This window comes from Ochotona princeps, chromosome 23 (assembly GCF_030435755.1).
Source record: "Ochotona princeps isolate mOchPri1 chromosome 23, mOchPri1.hap1, whole genome shotgun sequence".
Lineage (NCBI taxonomy): Eukaryota > Metazoa > Chordata > Mammalia > Lagomorpha > Ochotonidae > Ochotona > Ochotona princeps.
The window spans coordinates 15,677,025-15,696,467 of NC_080854.1; the positions used below are offsets into that span (position 1 = coordinate 15,677,025).

The 19,443-nt window shown below is 36.6% G+C and overlaps 1 protein-coding gene across 2 annotated transcripts in view; it reads right to left on the minus strand.

Moving 5' to 3' along the window:
• The window catches only part of PARP8 (poly(ADP-ribose) polymerase family member 8), a 143,199-nt gene that overhangs the window by 7,604 nt on the left and 116,152 nt on the right, over positions 1-19,443 (minus strand). Inside the window, exons 16-25 of one of the 2 annotated variants that reach the window (XM_058680117.1) lie at positions 14,358-14,450; positions 11,868-11,993; positions 10,904-10,969; positions 8,363-8,430; positions 7,323-7,371; positions 6,314-6,426; positions 6,023-6,095; positions 4,781-4,850; positions 1,242-1,315; positions 71-140 (exon numbers count right to left, since the gene is read on the minus strand). In XM_058680117.1, coding sequence (XP_058536100.1) covers positions 71-140; positions 1,242-1,315; positions 4,781-4,850; positions 6,023-6,095; positions 6,314-6,426; positions 7,323-7,371; positions 8,363-8,430; positions 10,904-10,969; positions 11,868-11,993; positions 14,358-14,450 — 802 coding nt within the window. The remainder of the gene's footprint in view (positions 1-70; positions 141-1,241; positions 1,316-4,780; positions 4,851-6,022; positions 6,096-6,313; positions 6,427-7,322; positions 7,372-8,362; positions 8,431-10,903; positions 10,970-11,867; positions 11,994-14,357; positions 14,451-19,443) is intronic. The other variant, XM_058680118.1, reaches the window with a different exon arrangement.

Sequence of the window (19,443 nt, forward strand, 5' to 3'; positions counted from 1 at the left end):
TAAGTATATTCAGGTTCTTTCTGCAGACATGACAAATAGCACCGTGAGGTCTGTAAACCATCCCACTTACCTTCACATAAGGCGATGCACTTTAGGTTACGGCTTTGCAGAAACTGCGATTGCTGTCCTTTCTTCTGTGACTAAATTTCAAAAGAATTTAAAAATGATAATGAAAATAGTGCAGTAATTAATGAAAAATATCACATATCACTACCAAATAGTAGCTCCTGTAATAACTCCCAAAGGAAAAAAAAGTCTATCTAGACTGACATTAATATCTTTGTATCCTTTTAATACCAATTTCTTTTTGTGGTATTGACTTCTGTATACAACAATTATTGAATGGTTATCAGGTGAACTTAAAAAATGCTAAATAAGAGTTCAATATTTTCTTACTAAAAATAAAAACTCAAAATCATGACACCATTTTTACCAGAAGATTGACATCTTCAACGTAGACAGAATTAATTTGCCATGTTCTTTTCAAATACTAACTTTTATTATTCTTGAAAATCTAAGTATACAAACCAACACTATTTTACAGCATTATTTACTAAGCCACGGAGGTGTTTAGAAATACCTCACATACAAAATACCGAGTGCTTTTATTTTGTCTTTAGCTGTTAAATTAATTACACTCTCTTGTTCAAGTGTAATTACTAGTTATCATCTTGATTTCTAATTTGCCTGGAATATACTTGTCTTCTCTGAAACATGAGATTTCTAATCGTTTCTCTCTACCTGGAATTTTTCCTGAAGTGACACAGGGTTCAAAGATCGTCTCCGTCACCCCTTTAAACAGACTCCTATCTCAGTCATTGCATTTAACCTTCATCACAGTATCTGCATTCATTCTGTATCAATAAACATTCTTTTTCTCTGACTTATTTTTTTCCATAATATTTACCATCATCTTGTATTGTACCTAAAAATACACTTAATTTGCCTATATCCCTTCCATAAACTCTATGATACAATAGGATTAAAATATCTTCTGTTTTGATCCTCACTGTACCCCAGAGTCTCTGGAATTACAGTAGATAATCAGTAAATATCGGTTTGATAATTACTGTATAGATGCAATTCAGTTATACTTGGGGATGATTTTTATTCCTTTATGAGCAATGGCCGCTTAAGATAGATTGCAAAGCACTGAACAGCCTGTGCGTTTATGGAAGTCTTGCTGGCTAACGGGGTTACAGTTCACTAATCCGAGGCCGTCATCTGGATTGCTACAACACCTGTGATGCGCTGCTGCCTTTACTGCTTGAAGCTGGCTCGTCCTTGGCAGACACCTTCTGCTTCTTGTTCATCCCTGAAAACATTAGCAAAATGACAAGTGAGGGACCAGCTTGCACAGTTCAGCTGAAAGCATAATCCATTCTGCAGGACACTCCAGTTCCACTCCAGTCAGGAGTTGGATGGGATTAGGGGGCAGCTCCTCAGGGAGCAAGGTTCATGCCTTCAATACCTGGACTCGGAGCTCAGAGGGCTTTGGGAGACCTAAGTGGGTTAGGAAATGAAAATCTCTGTTTAATTTTCTTCGCAGTGAAACCAAGGATAGAAATCATTTGGCATAATATTAATGTAACTAGAAAATGATTCTTAACATTTGGCTTTATACAGCTTTCGGAACCTAATTTTCATTCTTACCATCTGGTTGGCAGATGGATAAGGGGTTAGAATAAGAACAAATGTCAGAAAATTATATTTCCACTGGAAGTTAACTGTGGAAATTGTTGATGTGTAGTTAAATCTGCGTAGAATTTACAGGCCTTCTAAGAAATTAAGCATTTTTGGCCTGTGATAATCACAAGTTTTAATGGTGCTATTGCCATTATTCCTTTTTAAAATTATTTGTTTGAAAGGCATATATATTTGTTTATACCTACAGTGCCATGATGCACTTGAACAGCAGAATGTTAGACTTATAGCTGTTACTAAAAGATTATATTATTATTATAATATGAGGCAAAATGGTGGGAGGGGCTTAAGGGAAGGAGAAAAGGGATCAAATGGGGGAAATCCCTATACCTACAGAATGGTATCATGGAAAATAATAACAAAAATTTAAAAAGTTGTTCATCTGCTATCACACCAATTGTTGAGCTATGTGCTGCTTTTTTGTCATTGCAATACATGGCTTAATAATGAGGGATAAAGCCTGTTTATTAATGTTTTTTTAAATCCTTTAAAAGTCTTGACATTGGGTCTGGCACAGTAGCCTAGTGGCTAAAGTCCTCACCTCATACGTAGTGGGATACCATGTGGGTACCGGTTTACATGCCGGCTGCTCTACTTCCCATCCAACTCCCTGCTTGTGGCCTGGGAAATCAGTAGAAGACGGCTCAAAGCCTTGGGACCCTGCACCCATGTGGGAGACCTAGAAGAGGCTCCTGGCACTTGGCTATGGCTTAGCTCAGCTCCAGTCTTTGCAGCCACTAGCCACTTGGGGAGTAAACCAGCGGACAGATCTTTCATTCTGTCTCTCCTTCTCTCTGTTAATCCAACTTTCCAATGAAAAAAAAAAATCTTAAAAAAAAAAAAAGGTATAGGCATTGCCAAAAACGTACACAGAGCTGGATGCCCATGAACAGGCCAAGGATTTCTGAAATCCTAGGCATCATATTCAGGGGTGGATACTCAGCTTTCAGTCTCTAAACCAGTTATGGAGACACCTTTCCTAGTGTTGGGGACTTCACAGTCTGTTTAGAACAAGAGCCAGCCCTTCAGGAACAGGATGAAAGCTACAAATTCTCCCCAGATCAATGCACATCCACAAAGATACAATTTTACATCTACTCACACAGCTTGTAATTCTCCTAAGTCCTTTCCCACCTAAAGCGTCTGCACAACCAGCAACATTCTGCCCTTTTTCTGCAGAAAATCACAGTGTTTGCTGCTGGGTTGTGTTTCCCTGCTCATCCATACTGAGGAGCTATTTAAACTGGCTTTTAATCGTATTTATTTAGTGTCATTTTCGTAAGATTTATACTCTAATTTTAAGTGCTGCTTCCTTCGAGCTATGTTATTTTATTTCTTATCTTGTTCATATTCCTTCTACAGTGTTAGTTTGGATGTGTGCACTCTCAAGGTCACAGTAGTGGTAGTTTGCAACCAGTATGAACTGTTACACTGTGACTTGCCTCATTCACTAAGAGACGAAGTTTAACCCTATGTATTCCATATGGAAAGCTTTATGACTGCCGTGTCATTTAACTTCTCAATCTGGGTTAGAAAATGTCGGACCAAATGCATCTGACGCTTTTAGCACACTGGAAAGATTAAGGCAAGAAATCCAGCTTCTTCGGGTTCAGCACATAGCACAGGGCACCTACAGGAGGCTGGTTGATCAGTTCAATTCCTTGGTACCTGGCCTGTGAGGCAGGTTGTCTAACACTTGGCAGTGTCGTCCTGCCACCAAGCTAGAATCATTGCATGGGCTCCTGAAAGGTAAAGGAACCATTTATCCAGGAAATATCCCGGATTCCTGACCCACACAATCTATACATATGTTCAAGTAAGGTTAGGGCAGTTGGTTATACAGCAGTAGCTACTTTAATAATCCTCAGAAAAAGTGCTCTTGGAACTTTTCATTATGTATTTTCCATTGTAATTTTTCCTGACTATAACCTATAAACCTTCTAATTAGGAAGATTATCAGCATTTGGTTGTAGTTTTTTCATTGTTATTTTCTTTTGGCAGCATACCAGTTTTACTTTTCCATCACTGTATAACCATTAGCTCTGGTACAAAGAGCATCAGCATTGGAGAACAGGTTGACTGGAAGGCCGACCTCATGCTTATCTGTTTTTAGACCTCTGAGAGTATTTTATTTTATACTGAATTTGTGATCATAGGACCACAGAAGCACAAACACACACATAAACATGAGGATTTGTGCGAAAACAATAACACATGCAGGCATGTAAATATAAACACACTTAAAAGTGTGAAGAAGGTGGACAGAATCAATCTCTCTTCCTCTCTCTTTCTCTCTAATCCATTCAAAATAAAAGTAAAGTGTGAAGAACAGTGCAGTAAACCTGGGACTCCAGCAAAACACATAAACTTTCCATTGGCTTCTCTTGAAAGTCTGTGTTAAAAAAAAACTTTTTGCAATGAACATAATCACTCTATATTTAGACGAAGAGGTTGATTGTTAGACAAATCAAAATGGTCCTTGCAAAATATTCCAAAAATGTGAAAAGTTATAAGGAACAAAGCATTGCAAGTTCTACCACCCATGGCTAATGAATCCCACTTGGCGACCACTCTTTTGATATCCTGACATGCTTTTATTTACACCAAGATGTTGTTTCCCACCTCCTTACCAAAATACAAACACAGAGTTGTCAATAAGATGGATCCTTTAGAAAGATTCCTCTAATTATCCATAAGTTCAAACTTTTCAATAGATCCAAGAATCCAAAGGTAACTTCTTACCTGACTAGATCTGAATTACCCTGATTACATAGAGTTATGTGTTCTCAGATACTGTGCACAATTCTATATTCTTAGTACTTACTTGTGGAACAATGAATGCAGACATTTTAAAATAAGTTAATTTTATTTGGCAAAATACATTTCATCTTACATGCTAAGGGAATTATTGTAAAATGTGTCTAGGCATTTGAGCTTTGTTTTTGCTTTTGACATGAAGCAAACTAATTCGATACGGAACATCTAATACATTTCAGGCACTTTACAAAAAAACTGTCTAGAGTAGCGAGCAACAACAACAAATAAATTTGATGCTGTAAATGAAATACAGGATTACCTGAGTAACCAAATGATATGCTTGACATTGGACTAAGATAGATTCCACTTCCATACATTGCACCATGGAGCTAAAATGGGAACGCGTGGGAAATGAGAGGTCAGACAGTGGTTTAAATGTTAATATTTTACAGCAGAAGATAATTAGTTTCATGTTGGAACATTAAGTCTCAGAAAAATGAAAGTGTTCCTCTTCCAAGGCCTACTTTGAAAATAGTACTAATATCCTTGCACTTAAAATTCAGAGGATGCTGATCTATGAAAAATGATAGCTGGGGCAAGAAGGATTCTTGACAAATGTTTTCCACCCTACCAGAGACAAAGAGAGTCACTTATTACAACTTACTCTAGTTGATTTTCATCTTAATGAACTTAAAATTCTAAACACAAAACTGGCCAAGACATAAATGGCTTTTTTTTTAATCTACAAGCTTATACACAGGTGTTTTTCTCAGAGTTTCTTCATATAATATGTCTCTAAATTTTTCAAGTGACAAGGAATTTTGCTAAGTAAACCTCTTTAACCAATAATATTCAGAACAACTAGACTTCTAATTAGCCTCTGTGTTCTAGGGCCCTCCCGTCTTATGTGTGTGAATTGAATACTGATGTATTGAAAAACTAAGGAGTATTTAATTTAATTCTGTCACTTGTGAAGCCTCTGTGTTGTGACATTTAGCACAAGTAGATGATTGGGCTGAGTATGTCATTTCTGGATGTCGTTACACTGTCAAGTAAAGATTCGGCTATGTGAGTGGAGTGTGCAAGCGAAGGGCATCAACGTGTACCTATTTGCCCATAGTGACTGCAAATGAGCAGCTACAGCGTTGCTTGTTAGTATTCAACCTCTGCTTTGAAAATGATCATATTTTCTTTTCTGAAAGCATTCATACTGACGTGCAGCGCCCAAGAAATGTACTTTGGACCAAACTGAATGCCTACGAATTTTTATTTGTGCTTGCAAATGTTCAGCTACTTAGGTTTGAAGTGTGGTTTTAACCACTTATTTATAAGGAACTCAACTTCCTGTTTTTCATGTGTAATAATTTCTGAGCATAGCTGCACAACAATTCTACCACATTTATTTTGTGGAGGAAAACTAGTGAGGCTTCTTGAAAAGTGCTGAATATCTTAAAGTTCACGTGCTTCTCCGCTTGCATGTAAACACGTAACACCAGGTATTCTTGGTGAGTCTCAGGACTGAAGAATAATGAGATCTTTTTAAAGCATTGAGAACATTTACCTGCAGTCGTGTGTTAGAAGCAACTACCAGACCATTCCTCAGGATTGAGTGCCAGTTTTCAATGTGTGAGCCACTGAAAAAAGTACAAGAGAAAGGAACAGGCAAGTCAGTGCAGAGCTGTCCAAGGGTGCCAAGTGGTGACGCCTTCCGCAGGCTCTGTTTCCAAACCCTGTGACAAACAGCAGACTAGCAAACACCACTGACCAATTACCCAAAGAGAGTGTTTTCTTCCCACACGTTTCTGGAAGACTGGGTAGAGCATACCCCCCCTGAACAGTAAGTTATACTCACTGAAATGCGAAGGTGCTGCCAAAGAGTTTTTTAGCAGCTCTGAAATTGGATTCTTTGGCTGGTGGACTGCTAAGGAGAAGGAATTGATGTGGAGTATGCATGAACTTGAGTTGCTGTCAAAAGAAAAGGTGTCAGATGTAACAGATGATCAGGCTGATGACAATTCCTAATTTCACTGGCTTAAGACATATATTGTATATACATATATATATATTTTCTTCTTTTTAAGACTTTTGTTACTAAATTACCTAAGTATACAATACCCATTCAATGGAGGGAACACGATGAAGTTTGCCAAGCAGTAATAGAGTTGGCTAAGATTTAAAATTGTAAACATTATCATTATACTTTTCTATCATCCATTTGTAACATTAGAAACTGACTATATTTAAGTATAGTTTTCCCCTTTTGCCATAGAAAGAAATTAAAACTGAACTTTTTGAATTACTTGTTTGACAAATCTTATTGTTTATCTTTGACCTGGGAATATGCTTCTACAGGAATATAATTTAATATTGCATTGTACCTAAGAATCTCAGAAAAACATTTTAGGTGCTCTAGGGACATGATTAAAACAAAATTTTGAATCCACTGCTTTCTTATTTTTTTAAGTTTATGATTATCATAGTCTGTCATGAGACATTTTCTTTTCAGATATTGAAAAACATAGAAATGTGTCATCATTGAATCTGACAACTGAAAAGCCCACTAATTTGTGGTCAACCTTTAGATAGGTTTCTTTCTATTACTTGTGGAATGACTAAATTTTCATATTTTTTATATTTGATTTACCTCAAAGTCCAAGGCAGCAACCTGAATTTGAATTTGACATTTTTGAAAGGCCTAGAGCTGGTACACAAATGGCAATTTCCAATTGAAGCCTTAGACTTAAACTAGATTTATTTCAATTCTTGGAGAGGCTACCCAAATATCACAGGAGTCAGTCAGTTCTTCCAAATGCTAAGTCAGCCTCCTACTTCTAAACGTATACGGGACAAAAGCAACTCACCCTGTTCACTGGTAGTTTCACAATATGTGACCTATTACTTGAAATCACCCTGAAATTAAAGTGATCCATCAGTTAAACATATAATCCAAACACATCTGACGTTTTTCTTGTGAATTGTCAAATGACTGAAACTTCTCTTTCTTGAAATTAAATTCAGTGGTAATTTCTTTTTTAATTAACCAAATGTGTATTCCAAATTTTTGACTAAGTTAAAAAGGTAGTCAGAATCTTCAGGAAGCCAAACTGTTTTTCCTGTTTACATGTTTTTTTAAACATTTTCTCACAACAGCATGCTATATAGCTTCAATCAGATCAATCTCTTAAAATCCTTTTTTTTTATTCCTGTCCAACAACAATGGTACATTCCATAATCTTTGAGTTCTCAGTCACTTCAAGGACACAAGTACAGAACCCTTCCTTGCCATGTTAAGTAGATGCCATTGCTTCCATTCTGCGAACAGGACACAGGCCTCAGAACGAACTGAGTTTCCAAACCACTTCTTCCAGTTATGGTCGAACTTTCGTTTTAGAATCCAGGCTGGAATACTGCTATTTCGCTCATCAGGCCCACAATGAAAAAGCACAAAATCTGCGGAACTAATTAGATACATTGTATGTGCTATAGAAGCAAAATACACAAAGCATATTTTAGGAAGATTTTCAGGTATAATGGACGAAATAGTGACTTTGCATCACTTGGCCTTCACTGAATTAGAAAATCCAATGAACTAAAATGCCTTCAGCACTTAATCTAGTTAATCACATCTTTCAGAACTGTGGACAAACTGCTGTGAAATGCGCTGCATGTCCCCGCTAGTGCTATGACAGCATTTTCTTTCCCTTATGATGTACGAGTTTTAATTAGAGGGAGACTCATTAAGGACTCTTGGATTGTACAATCACCAGTTATCGCAGTCTCATGGAGCTGTAGCACTGCAGGGCTTGTAAAATAGTCCTTTTCTCTTTTCTTTTTTCTTTCTTTAAGATAGGCAATGGAAAAATATGTTGTTCTCACTAGGAGGAAAACTGAAATTATGTACCATTGCAATAGGGGATGTGCAAGGGGGTCTTGTTTATCCATCTGCTTCTTGATTTCCAGATATGGTGCCTGAAAAAAAAAACAATCATCATATACTCGGATTTTTCCTAAAATTCATTTTTCTTTTTCTACAAAAGGAACATCAGATGAAGTGGTATGCCTGATCTGCACTCAACGTGTGCTTTTCATGAAAAGAGTTAATAGCAAGATTAAGTGGTGGCCAACAGGCTAACAGGAACTGTGGATGGTCATGTGGCACAATGGACTGGATTGAATATTACAGACTCGACCAAATGCTAGCTTGGCTTCCAATCTCACCAGATCCTGTCACTAAAAGTGAGCCCTCCCTCCCCACAAGCCTGTGTGCAGGTTCCCAGGTGAGATGTTGTTCAAAAAAAATGCAAGGCTGCCTAGCCACAGTACATACATTTTGCCAATCCATCTTGCTAAATCATTTTCAATAATTCTGCACTTAATCTCTTCTGTACTTATCCATTTGCACATACCTGCCTATGTCCCCTCTTATTCATCCCCCTTTTCTATTTCTGATGGCCCTTTTTGGTTCCTTTTGCCCGGTTTTAGGAACCACAGACCCTCTGTCTTAGCTGGAGTTGAACTTAGCTTGTTGCAGCATCTCTCCCTTACTGCAGCAGTTTGAAAACCTTTGGCAAGTGTCCTGGGCATGTGTGACAGTGACCATTTTCAATTTTTAACTAATAACACAGAACCTATGATAACTACCACCCACGCTCATGGCTAAAGAGGCCAATTTACATCTAAGAAAAGCAAACATCATTTATGTTAAAAAAAAAAAAAAAAGAACATCTAACGGAATTATAGAGCAAAGATCACACTCCCTGTGCCAATTTAGGACTGTGTATATGGCAGTACCTGTCAGAAAATAAGACAGTATGACCTCATTTACTTGCAGAAGTTCAAAAACTCTGATGCAATGCAACCTGACAGCATGCTCGGGGATTACACACTGGGAAAGGGTGCAGTGTTACTATTTCCACCTTATCCATGAAGACGCTGAGACAACAGGCCATAAACAACTTGTCTAAGGTCACAGGCCATAGCATTGACAAGCAACTTACATAACTTCGGCCCCTAATTTCCTAGGTTGCCTCTCGGCCATCTACATTGCTTCCCTATTAAAACAGCTTATACACGATGCAGAATAAGGGCAGCAATTTTTAGCATATGGCTGATTTCAGATTCAGGGTTTACAGTTATTTCTAAACTCAAGAATGACCTGGGTCTAGGGTATAGCATAAATATGCTACACCTGATGACAGAAATATGTTTATCTTCATGAAAGATATTGCAGTAAATGTTTTAATTTTTCCTTCCACATTAAAACTATATATATATATATACATATATATTGCTTTCATTCTTACTACAAATAAGAAATGCTTGTTTGAAAAATAATTCACATCACACAGAGAGGGTTCAGGCCCCCAAAAAAAACCAGCTAGAAGGGAGGGTGATTTTTGAGCAAACCACATCATTAAATTGAAGAATATCTTACAGACCATAGTTTGACACATTTTATTTGCTGAATAAATGAATATATATTCAATTGCATGAGTGAATAATGACCATAAGACTCAAGAACCAAAACTAGAAGTGGAAAATGTTCTTACGGAATACTCTCTTCACATAGGGAAGCTGGGGTGACTCTGGGAGAGTGGGGGGGCGGAGCCGCACAGTTTGGTGGGAAAAAAAAAATCTATCCTTTCAGTGGCAAAAGCCAGTGACTGAGGGTTCTATTGATCCTCACACTTCAAGCGTTTCTGCGGTGGTGCACATCTTGAAATCACTGAAGACAAGCTGTGCAGATCCCGTGTGCTGCTGTTGTGTATTGACGATTGTTAATTTCTCCGTATAATGATGAGGCTTAAACAGCTTTCCACAACTTGGACAGTGTAAAGCCTTCGTGATTCAACAGAATAAGAACATACTGCACTTTGGCACAGGAATGTGGTAGATTTTTGTAACAAACTTTGATCCATGCTCATCAAACTTTTTTTATCAAAGCCCACTTAACAACTCAAGGAACAAACTGATGCTTTCAGAGTTTGGTGTCTTGCAAAGTGGTTTTGAGATCTTGTGTTGTTTCTCAAACATTTAAACAAACATAGCATTGCAAAGGATATCTAATTTTTAATATAAAAATAATGTGTTTAAATTACTGTTGTTAATTAAAATTAATACTCCAAGAAGGTGGTACCAAATTTAACCACCACCTTAAAATACCTGATACACCCACCTGTGTTCAGGGTCCCTGCTCCAGTTTGAGAGTAAAATATTACTACTGCAAATATGCAGTTATCCTTCCAACTGCTGGCCTGTCAAGGTATTTGTGTAATCTAATTGAAACATCCTAATAAACTATAATGTTTTCATGATTATAATTATACCCTTGCATAACGGAAAAAATCTAGATTTCACTACATGACTAATCCTCTCAGTTTTACAATACGACTTTGTTCAAGCAAAATCGAACTGCCACAGTTCATAAGACTGACATACTTACCTGTGTCATTTCTCTGATGGATGTTATACTGTCCAGTGCTTTCATTACTCGATCATAATTCTTCTTCTATTTAATGAAAAAAATGCAAAGCAATGTTCAGTTACAGTCTTTGAAAATCTATACCACTAGAGAAACATGTTATTTCTTACATGAATTTTCTATTCAGTTCAATCTAAAAGTAATGACTGTTTAATGTACACGAAGGAAAAGACTGTAGTAAGCTCTCAATCATATAGAATTTAAAACTTGAATTAACAACAGAAGGAAACAATTCTGGTTCTTATACAAGCACATAAAATCATGTTTAGCTTGTTGGAGAAAGATCTAGAAATACATAGTTCCTGATTCAGGCCCCTACCACTAAAATGTCAGCCATAATGAATATAATGATAGAATTCTTCTAAAGTAGGAAAAAAAAAACTTTCTTTTTTTCTACTTCCAAAATTTTATTTTCTTCTTATTAGAAATTGTCACCAAAAGGGTATGACAACCAACAAATAACAACATGTACTCAACTGACAATTCATTTTTTAGCACACACAGGTGGCCCTGTTGCCACATCATGAAGAAAAAGTCTTACTAGGAAATTTGGTATACCTATGGCTATACATAATTTCTCACTAGGTTAGAAACTAAGGTCATTGGATGTGTCTTGCCTTCTTAAAGATGCGAGTCCGTTACTAGCAAGAATCCAACTCTGATGAATTTCAGATAGTTGGCGAGGGAGAAGAGGACAGGGATGGAGCGAAAATAAATAGTAAAAGGAAGATGTATCCCTCTACACAGGATTCTTAAAGTTAGAAGGTGGTAAGTCAGAATCCCCAAAAATATATAGTAAGCTTAGAATAATCCCGGGTGTGTTTAATGAGACAGAGATTAAAAGAGAAAGAAGGAAACCAATGAGGCTAAAATTGCCATCACGGTGCAAAGGAAGCTTTTTGATTGGTGTGGGATAACTACTTACCCTGGGGTTGAACGCCAACATCTGAGGATCATTTGGATCCACCACAGAAGGATATGGCTCAAAAATGACAACTTTTCTAGGAGATTCCAACGCAGACCTACACATGGATACTAGTAGATCTACCACCTTGAAATATACACATAAGGTAGTTACTATTCTTCAGCGTTTACCAAGAGCTTTGCCATGGGAAGCTACCTAGTATTATATCAACCTAGCCTACTGTTATGATGCTAATTTTCTTTCTAATACTTTACTGTTTCTAGGCTTTCATTGTTTTATGTCTAGGAAAATTAACATTCAGGTAGATGCACAGATTTTAAGTGTACTACTTGAATACTTTTTAAATAACATTATATATACACGTACAGACATAGACATGTAACAGACATGTATGTATATTCAGACACACATGCACAACCTTGGCATATACCTTTTCTTTTCAAAGCAACATTATTTCCAAGGGAATGAGAAAAATTTTTCACTAAGAAGCAAGAAAAAAGAAAAGCAAAGAAAATGCTCTGTGGTCAGATACTAGTTAGAAGCCCTCTTAAGTACAGACTATTTTTTCAGTTTTGAGTATTTGTCAAAGACTTTAACATGCAAATGTGTGCATGTTTCCTGTAGGAGCAGTATCAAACTGTCTTTTTATTTGTTTTTTCTTTAAAATTCATTGTTTCAAAAATGTTGTCCTTGGGGAAGGCACGGTGAAACAGGCGGTGGTGTTATTTCATCGTGCCTACATCCCATATTGCAGGCACTAGGCTTGAGTCCTATCTCCACCTGTGCTTCAACTTCCAACTCACTTGCCATCAAGGTGGTAGCAGATGACAGCACAAGTACTTGAGTTCCTGCAACTCACTAGTGACACAGAGACTGACTCCTCAACTCCCAGCTTAGGTCTGGTCCAGCCTCAGCTTTTATGAGCGTTTGTGGAGTGACCCAAAGGGTAGACCCCCGGCCCCCTCAGTATCTCCAGCACTCTATGTTTCACATAAATAATTAAATGCAAATAAATATTATCCTTAAAAACTTTCAAGTAAATAAATCATATGAGCTAGTTCATTAATATAACTGGAATAAGAGACATACAATATGTATTAATTAACTGTGTATTAGTTAACTGTTATACCTTTATCAAGTGCAATGCCTGCTTTACAACAGGTTATACTTTTGAAGGAATGACACTTTTGTGTTGCAAGATCGCTCTCCCCACCTATCTTTGTGAATTTTATAACTGAAAGACCAGTCATTTTTTCTCTGATTGACTTTATTCAAGTTAAGTATTTCCTGTATTTCTTTACAAAAGGTGCATTGGCTTTCTTTATCGGTTGTGGTTTTCATGTCTTCCAGTTTTTTGAACTTCTATATAGTTATGTTTGTAGTACCAGAAGATTTTTCACACTTCACACTTCATGTTAATTGTTTTTCCAGGTAAAATCTGTCAAGAGTACATAAACTCCAATCCGGTGAAATTCCTGGTTATGATTTCTAGTAGCTGAATGTTTTCTATTCATGCTCAATTTCATTCTCCCCTAGTTTGAAGGTAATTTCGTAAAAACTGTTTTTAAGTCATTTGTAGGCTTTGTACAGAGTGCAAAGAATTAGACTGAGTGTCCTCCGCACCTTGCCCCCATGTTTAGGGCTTTTGTTCGTACCACATTTATCAAATAATTACACAGTGAGTACTGAGAATGTACTGCTTCCTACAGAACATGGTGCGTTTCTTCATGATATACTCCATCCTGGCATTTTTATGTTTTACTTGTTTAAGAAAAGATTGATTTATTTACTCATTTATTTGAAAGTCAGTTCCAGGGGTGGAGGGAGGGATTGAATAAGAAAGAGAGAGAAAAAGAGAGGAGGGGGGGAAGCGAGAGAGAGCAACATCTTCCATCTTCTGGTTCACTCTGCAAAGGCTAGAGCTGGGCTGGGTCAGGAAGAAGCCAGGAGCATGAAACTCCATCCAGGTATCCCATGATGGTGTCAAAGTCTAAAGCACATCTCTGCTGCTTTCTTAGGCACATTGGCAGAGAACTGAATTGGAAGTGGAATGGCCAGGACTCAAAACTTGTGCTTACCTGGGATGCCACTACTGTAGGCAGAGCTTAACCTCTGTGCCACAATGCTGAACTGTAGAATTTACTTTTACTTTCCTAGAAACATGGAATGCTTCTCTACTTTCAAGCCATTTCTTTGTTTTTATCTTTTCTTCATATCTCGATAACAGTATTGTAAAACTGAATGCAGTCTTTATAGCATCTGCTTATTATATTTTCACCTATATTTAAAAAGTAAATTGGCTTCCATTTTATGGCATTATAACTTTACCAAGTTTTACATGATGCATGTTACAGGGTTTTAATATGTCAACTTCATGATAAAAGAAAGAAGCTATCAAAACTTTTCCTGGAAAAACAGCAGGTTGAAGGTAACCCCTGCACTGGAACAAAATATTCAAAGTAAGAAATAATGAGTAGCCTGTGACATTACCTGAGCTCCGGTTGCTATTTCATCAGCAGCTTCATTCATTACTCCCAGGGTTTGAAAAGCAAATACACAGAGTTCTCGTTCGCACACGGTAGGCTGCAAAGACAGAAGGTTGGGAAGAGGAGGTGGGGTAGATGTAATTACAGAATTTTTCCATCTCTTAATTTCCAAGTTAAACTTATGACACATAGAAATAGCAAATGAAAAGTTCTAGTTTTTTTCCAAGAAAATAAAAGCTTTCTACATTTTTTAATAAAAAGTAATTTCCTGAAGTTATATAATAATGAATAGAGAGTAATGAGTAATATAGCAGCAAATATAAAGAATTATCCATTTCACCTATTTTAGGCACTTGCATACAAAACAGCTTAGCAATAGGTGAAAAATATCCCTGAACAGGATAAGCTTGCAATTTAAAAGTAAAACTAAGGTTAAATACAAATATTGCATAAAACAAATTCTCAAAGGAAAATTCCCCATTTTCCTAAGAACACTGTGTCCAGAAAAAAATGGACATGACTCTGCTTCTTGGCTACCCAGTTCTTGAAAGATTGGTTTTGTTGCAAAGACTTTTGACTTCAATAACCTCCCGAAGTCAACAGCACTGAAATATATACTCTGCAATTACTTTGGAAGAGCGCTCATCTTTCAAGTCTAATATAGTGTCAACTCTCTGATTTATCTTATCTCCCACGTTACATTGCATTAGGTAGCTGATGAAGCCTAACACGATGCAATCCATGGAGCCTCTGCACAGCAGACAAAAGCCATTTGTTAGTGCTGCTGCTCCTATGCACGCTTCCTTCAGAGGACAACCTGGTTCCCCGCTTAGCCGACAGGGATCAACAACCTCTTTCTGAACATCTAGTTTATGATCAGAATGAGCCCAAATGTGAGGCTTGATGGCTTGAAAGCCAGACTGATCACATTTCTGACTGACTTCCCCCTAAACAGAATTCTAGGGGGAAAAAAAAGTTGATACTTATCCTTTGTTGGCCTTAAAAGCACTGTCTAGTGCCACTGTAGAAACACTAGGACTGTAGGAGGAAATTAGTTGGAGAAAGTTCTACACCCAGACTCAAACTATTGACACTGCTGTCTGTACTTTGATACACATAGAACAGACTGTTCAATTTCCACTACCGTTTCTTCTACGGGAGTATTTAGCTCATTCTTAACCTTTCATTTTTGTGTGTTATATATGTGTATTCTCATTCAACTGTTTCTTTTGTTCACTTTCTGGGACATAGAACATGAGACGGTCTGAAACAAGAGACACAGCCACTGTTCCACGTTCACAATAGCACCAGATGCCATACTGGTGTCTGAATATAATCCCAACAAGAATCCAGGCAGAACACAAGCCTTGGAAATCACAAAGCGTCCAGGAATTTATTCATGGGTCAGCTACCCGAAGTTCCCCCAGGCAGTAAACCATGACACAGAAAAGGCATTTTACTTTTTAACAATACTCTTGGCAAATTAACCATCACTGTGTGATGACTGAAATAAATCAACTTGAACGTTGAAAAATAGGATAAGGCTTACTGATGAACATGAGTAATAATTAGTTTTATTTGAACTCATTGATTTTCTGTCTTCCTATATATTTATCTATCCATCTATTTTCAGGGACCTAGAGTAACAGAAAACATCTATCAGTACAAAATTATGCTTCCAAATGGAAATAAAATGAAATAAATGTCTCACTATCCTAAGAGTTCAATTTAAAAAATCACAATACAGAAAAATTTCCAAGGGATAATGGGAGAATATGAGAGACACAAAGTAATTCTTCCATGTCTCTCTCAGCACACTTTCTCACCAAACCCAAAGTCTTCATGTATTCTCGCATTGCTTTAACAGCCATTTCAATTTTTTTTTTTAGCAATTTCACCCAAACCACCTGCTTCCCTATCTTGCATAACAAGTAATGTCTCAGACTTTGACAATTTCTGTTTCATCTCCCTCACACACTTTAAGTTATAAACCTCAGGCACATGCCATTTATCATGTGGTTTTAAACAATAAAATAATATTTGATGCTGAAATTGTGACTAGAATACTGCCTTATATTTACATATATTCTTTTGTGTATGTTTTTGGTAGAAAAAATAATGTTTTTCCATACTTAAATATATTCGGCTAAATTCTAGTAATCTGCTATCACAACAGTGTTAAGAAGCAAATCAGGTAGAAATTGCCTATACTTGAGAACTTTGATTTTGGGAAATTAAAACAAAACAAATCAAGCTTTTTTTTTTGGTCTTCCTACTGAAAAGTAGATGTAAAAGCACACATTAAATCCATAATAATCTGTGTCTTCCTTTTTTACTTTAACGTAGCAATCACAGAGAGACAGTGATGTAATCAGTTCATATACCACACATATCAAGTAATTGCTAGTAGGAGTTTCAAATAATAAGTGTTACATTTCACTCATTTTTATCACAAATTTTGAGAAATGCTGAAAATACAAGTGAGTTTAATTTTGAGATATGCTTTTAATAATGTGTTTTTGTAGGTTACTCATGTTTTCTCATCTGTTCAGATTGTATTCCTGGAAAGTTCCAGATATCATCACAAGGTGGCGCACTGAAAGAGCCTCAGATTAGTTTATCAAGATGAGCTGTCTCTGAAAACACCCACCCTATCCAACCATCAGAGAGGGAATCAGTTCCTGAACCAAACATAGATATGTTTTCACTCAACTCCCTTCCTGACAAATTCTACTATTACGGTGCTACTTACACAGAACATGCACAGAAAACAGCACATTTAGTAGCTATTGCCAGAGGAGTGTAATAATGTGGTTTATTGGACTTGCTTTAGCGCGATATATGGATGCCTAAATATAAGCAACAGCTTTATTATTTATCAATTAATTTTTTCTTTATATAAACATTAAATTCAAAAAATATCACTATTTTTTATATTATGATTCTATCACTTTGAGGAAGTTTATCTACATTATTAAGACTGTAAGGTCATGGAAAATCCATCTATTATCAACAGAACCATAATATTCACTGTAAAATATTCATTATGAACCATTTAATAGCATATGAAACTTTCATGTGTACTAAAATGAAAGTCTTTTTAATTTATTTGAATCAAAACAATTGAGATGTGAACACAAAAATGTGTTTCCAAAAACTATTTCATTCCATTAAAGGTATTTTAGAACTTAAGCATAATTTAGAAGATTTGAGTTTTCAATATCTTTAAATTACCCTTTATCAAACATACAAATGATACATTCTAGGTCTTTTTGTTCTAGCAAAATATTGATAGAAACCACAACAAAAAACTGATAAATCTATAGGTTATTCCAGTTGGAACCCATCCTGTACTGGGACTGCTTTGTAAAAGAGCACCCTGAGAGAGCCTGCGATGGTTGAAATGGTTGGGTTCCTGACACACTTGTGGACAACCCAGCCTGTGGCTTTGCGACGGCCCACACGGCTGGTGTATGCGAGTGTGGAAGTGTGAAAGTGCTATCTCCCCGTTTCTAGCTTTCAAATGAAATGAGTGAATGAATAGTTTTTGAATAGATTCCCAGGAATCACAATTGAGTCTGGCGCCATTATGAGTATATATTTTCACTCAAGTAGGGTGCAGACCTTTGTAAACATCTGAGAACCAGTGGACCAGAATCTTACACCTGGCGAAATCACTCAGGGCACGTAAACCTTTTGATACAGAGGAGAAGAAAATATCATAATCTGCTAATGTGGGAAACGTGACCATCTGCCAGTATTACACGTATATAATGACCACAAATATCAGACAGAGGTCTAACTATAAAGACATTAGTCGGTGTAGCCATTTGGTTTGTTCTAGCTAAGTACAGGAACTTCACAGTCCAAAGAAGACAACTGCACTGACCCAGGACTGGGATGTTTGAGTTGAACACAACAAACAGACATGAGCATGGAAGCTGGCACAAGTGTCATTTCTGGCACTAGTCCCTGGTTTAGCTGATGTTGTTGTTTTCCAAATCAGCACTGATGAAAACACAATCAACATTTAAAACAGTCTGGTGCCTGAATACTTGTATTGACTCCAAATCATAGGAAACCATTAAATTGTTTTTAGTTTGGGTTTCTGGTAATCATCCAAACTGTACTTCCAAGTTAAAAAATGCAGGATTTTGAACCATTCTTCTGGTGTAAACAGGAGTGACATTTAGACACAAACTTAAGCGTTAGGAATGACATTTAGAGACAGAGGTGTTTCTAAATAAGTACGTAGTTGAGTTCCATATGATGCAGAAAGTGTGATGTCTTCGCCTAGACACCTAGGTAGAGTGAGAGGATTGCAAGTTGTGATTAAAATCTTCTTTAACACTGCTGAGGAATAGGGGTTCAAGGGAGATACGTGATTTAAAAAATAATCAGGCTTGAAATAAAGAGGAAAAAGTAAGAGAAAGAATGTATGTGGAAAGACAAGAACTTAAAAGTTCATTGTCGTTAGATACATATTTTTAAACAAGTTCAATTTTACTATCTCCTGTTTAATCTCCAACTGAGTTACAACTATACTCTTCATACCTTTGGGTTTAGTACAGATGCAATGTGCCATATCAGCTGAATAAGTGGTCAGTGTATCAATTTGTTGGTCAATTGCACATAAAAATAAATTCCTATTTTCAACATTTTAGCTCAAATTTAGAGCTGAACATGTTGCTGAATAAGTTCAGGAGAGATCTAGAAAAAGTGAGTGAGCCCAACTTGGGTTTAAAAATCTATTGAAATTAATCTGTCTTTTTCCCTTTGAGCATAAAATTTCCTAGGCTTTAAGTTCTTCATCAGATTTAAGATGTCACTTCTAATATTACTGTTGAAAACACAGTAAAGTTTTGCTTTTCTTAGATGATACTCTGAATCAGAGCAACATTAAACCATGTGATAACTATCCAAAATATATTCATCCCAAAGATATTTTCTTTGATGCTCCCAAAGATTTTTTACTTCTAGAAAAAAATCAAATCTTATTGATACAGACATAGATCAAGTCAAAATTTGGAGTAAGGCACAGGAATATGAAAGAACTTAATGTGTGACAGGCAAGGAATTAAAAGATAAAT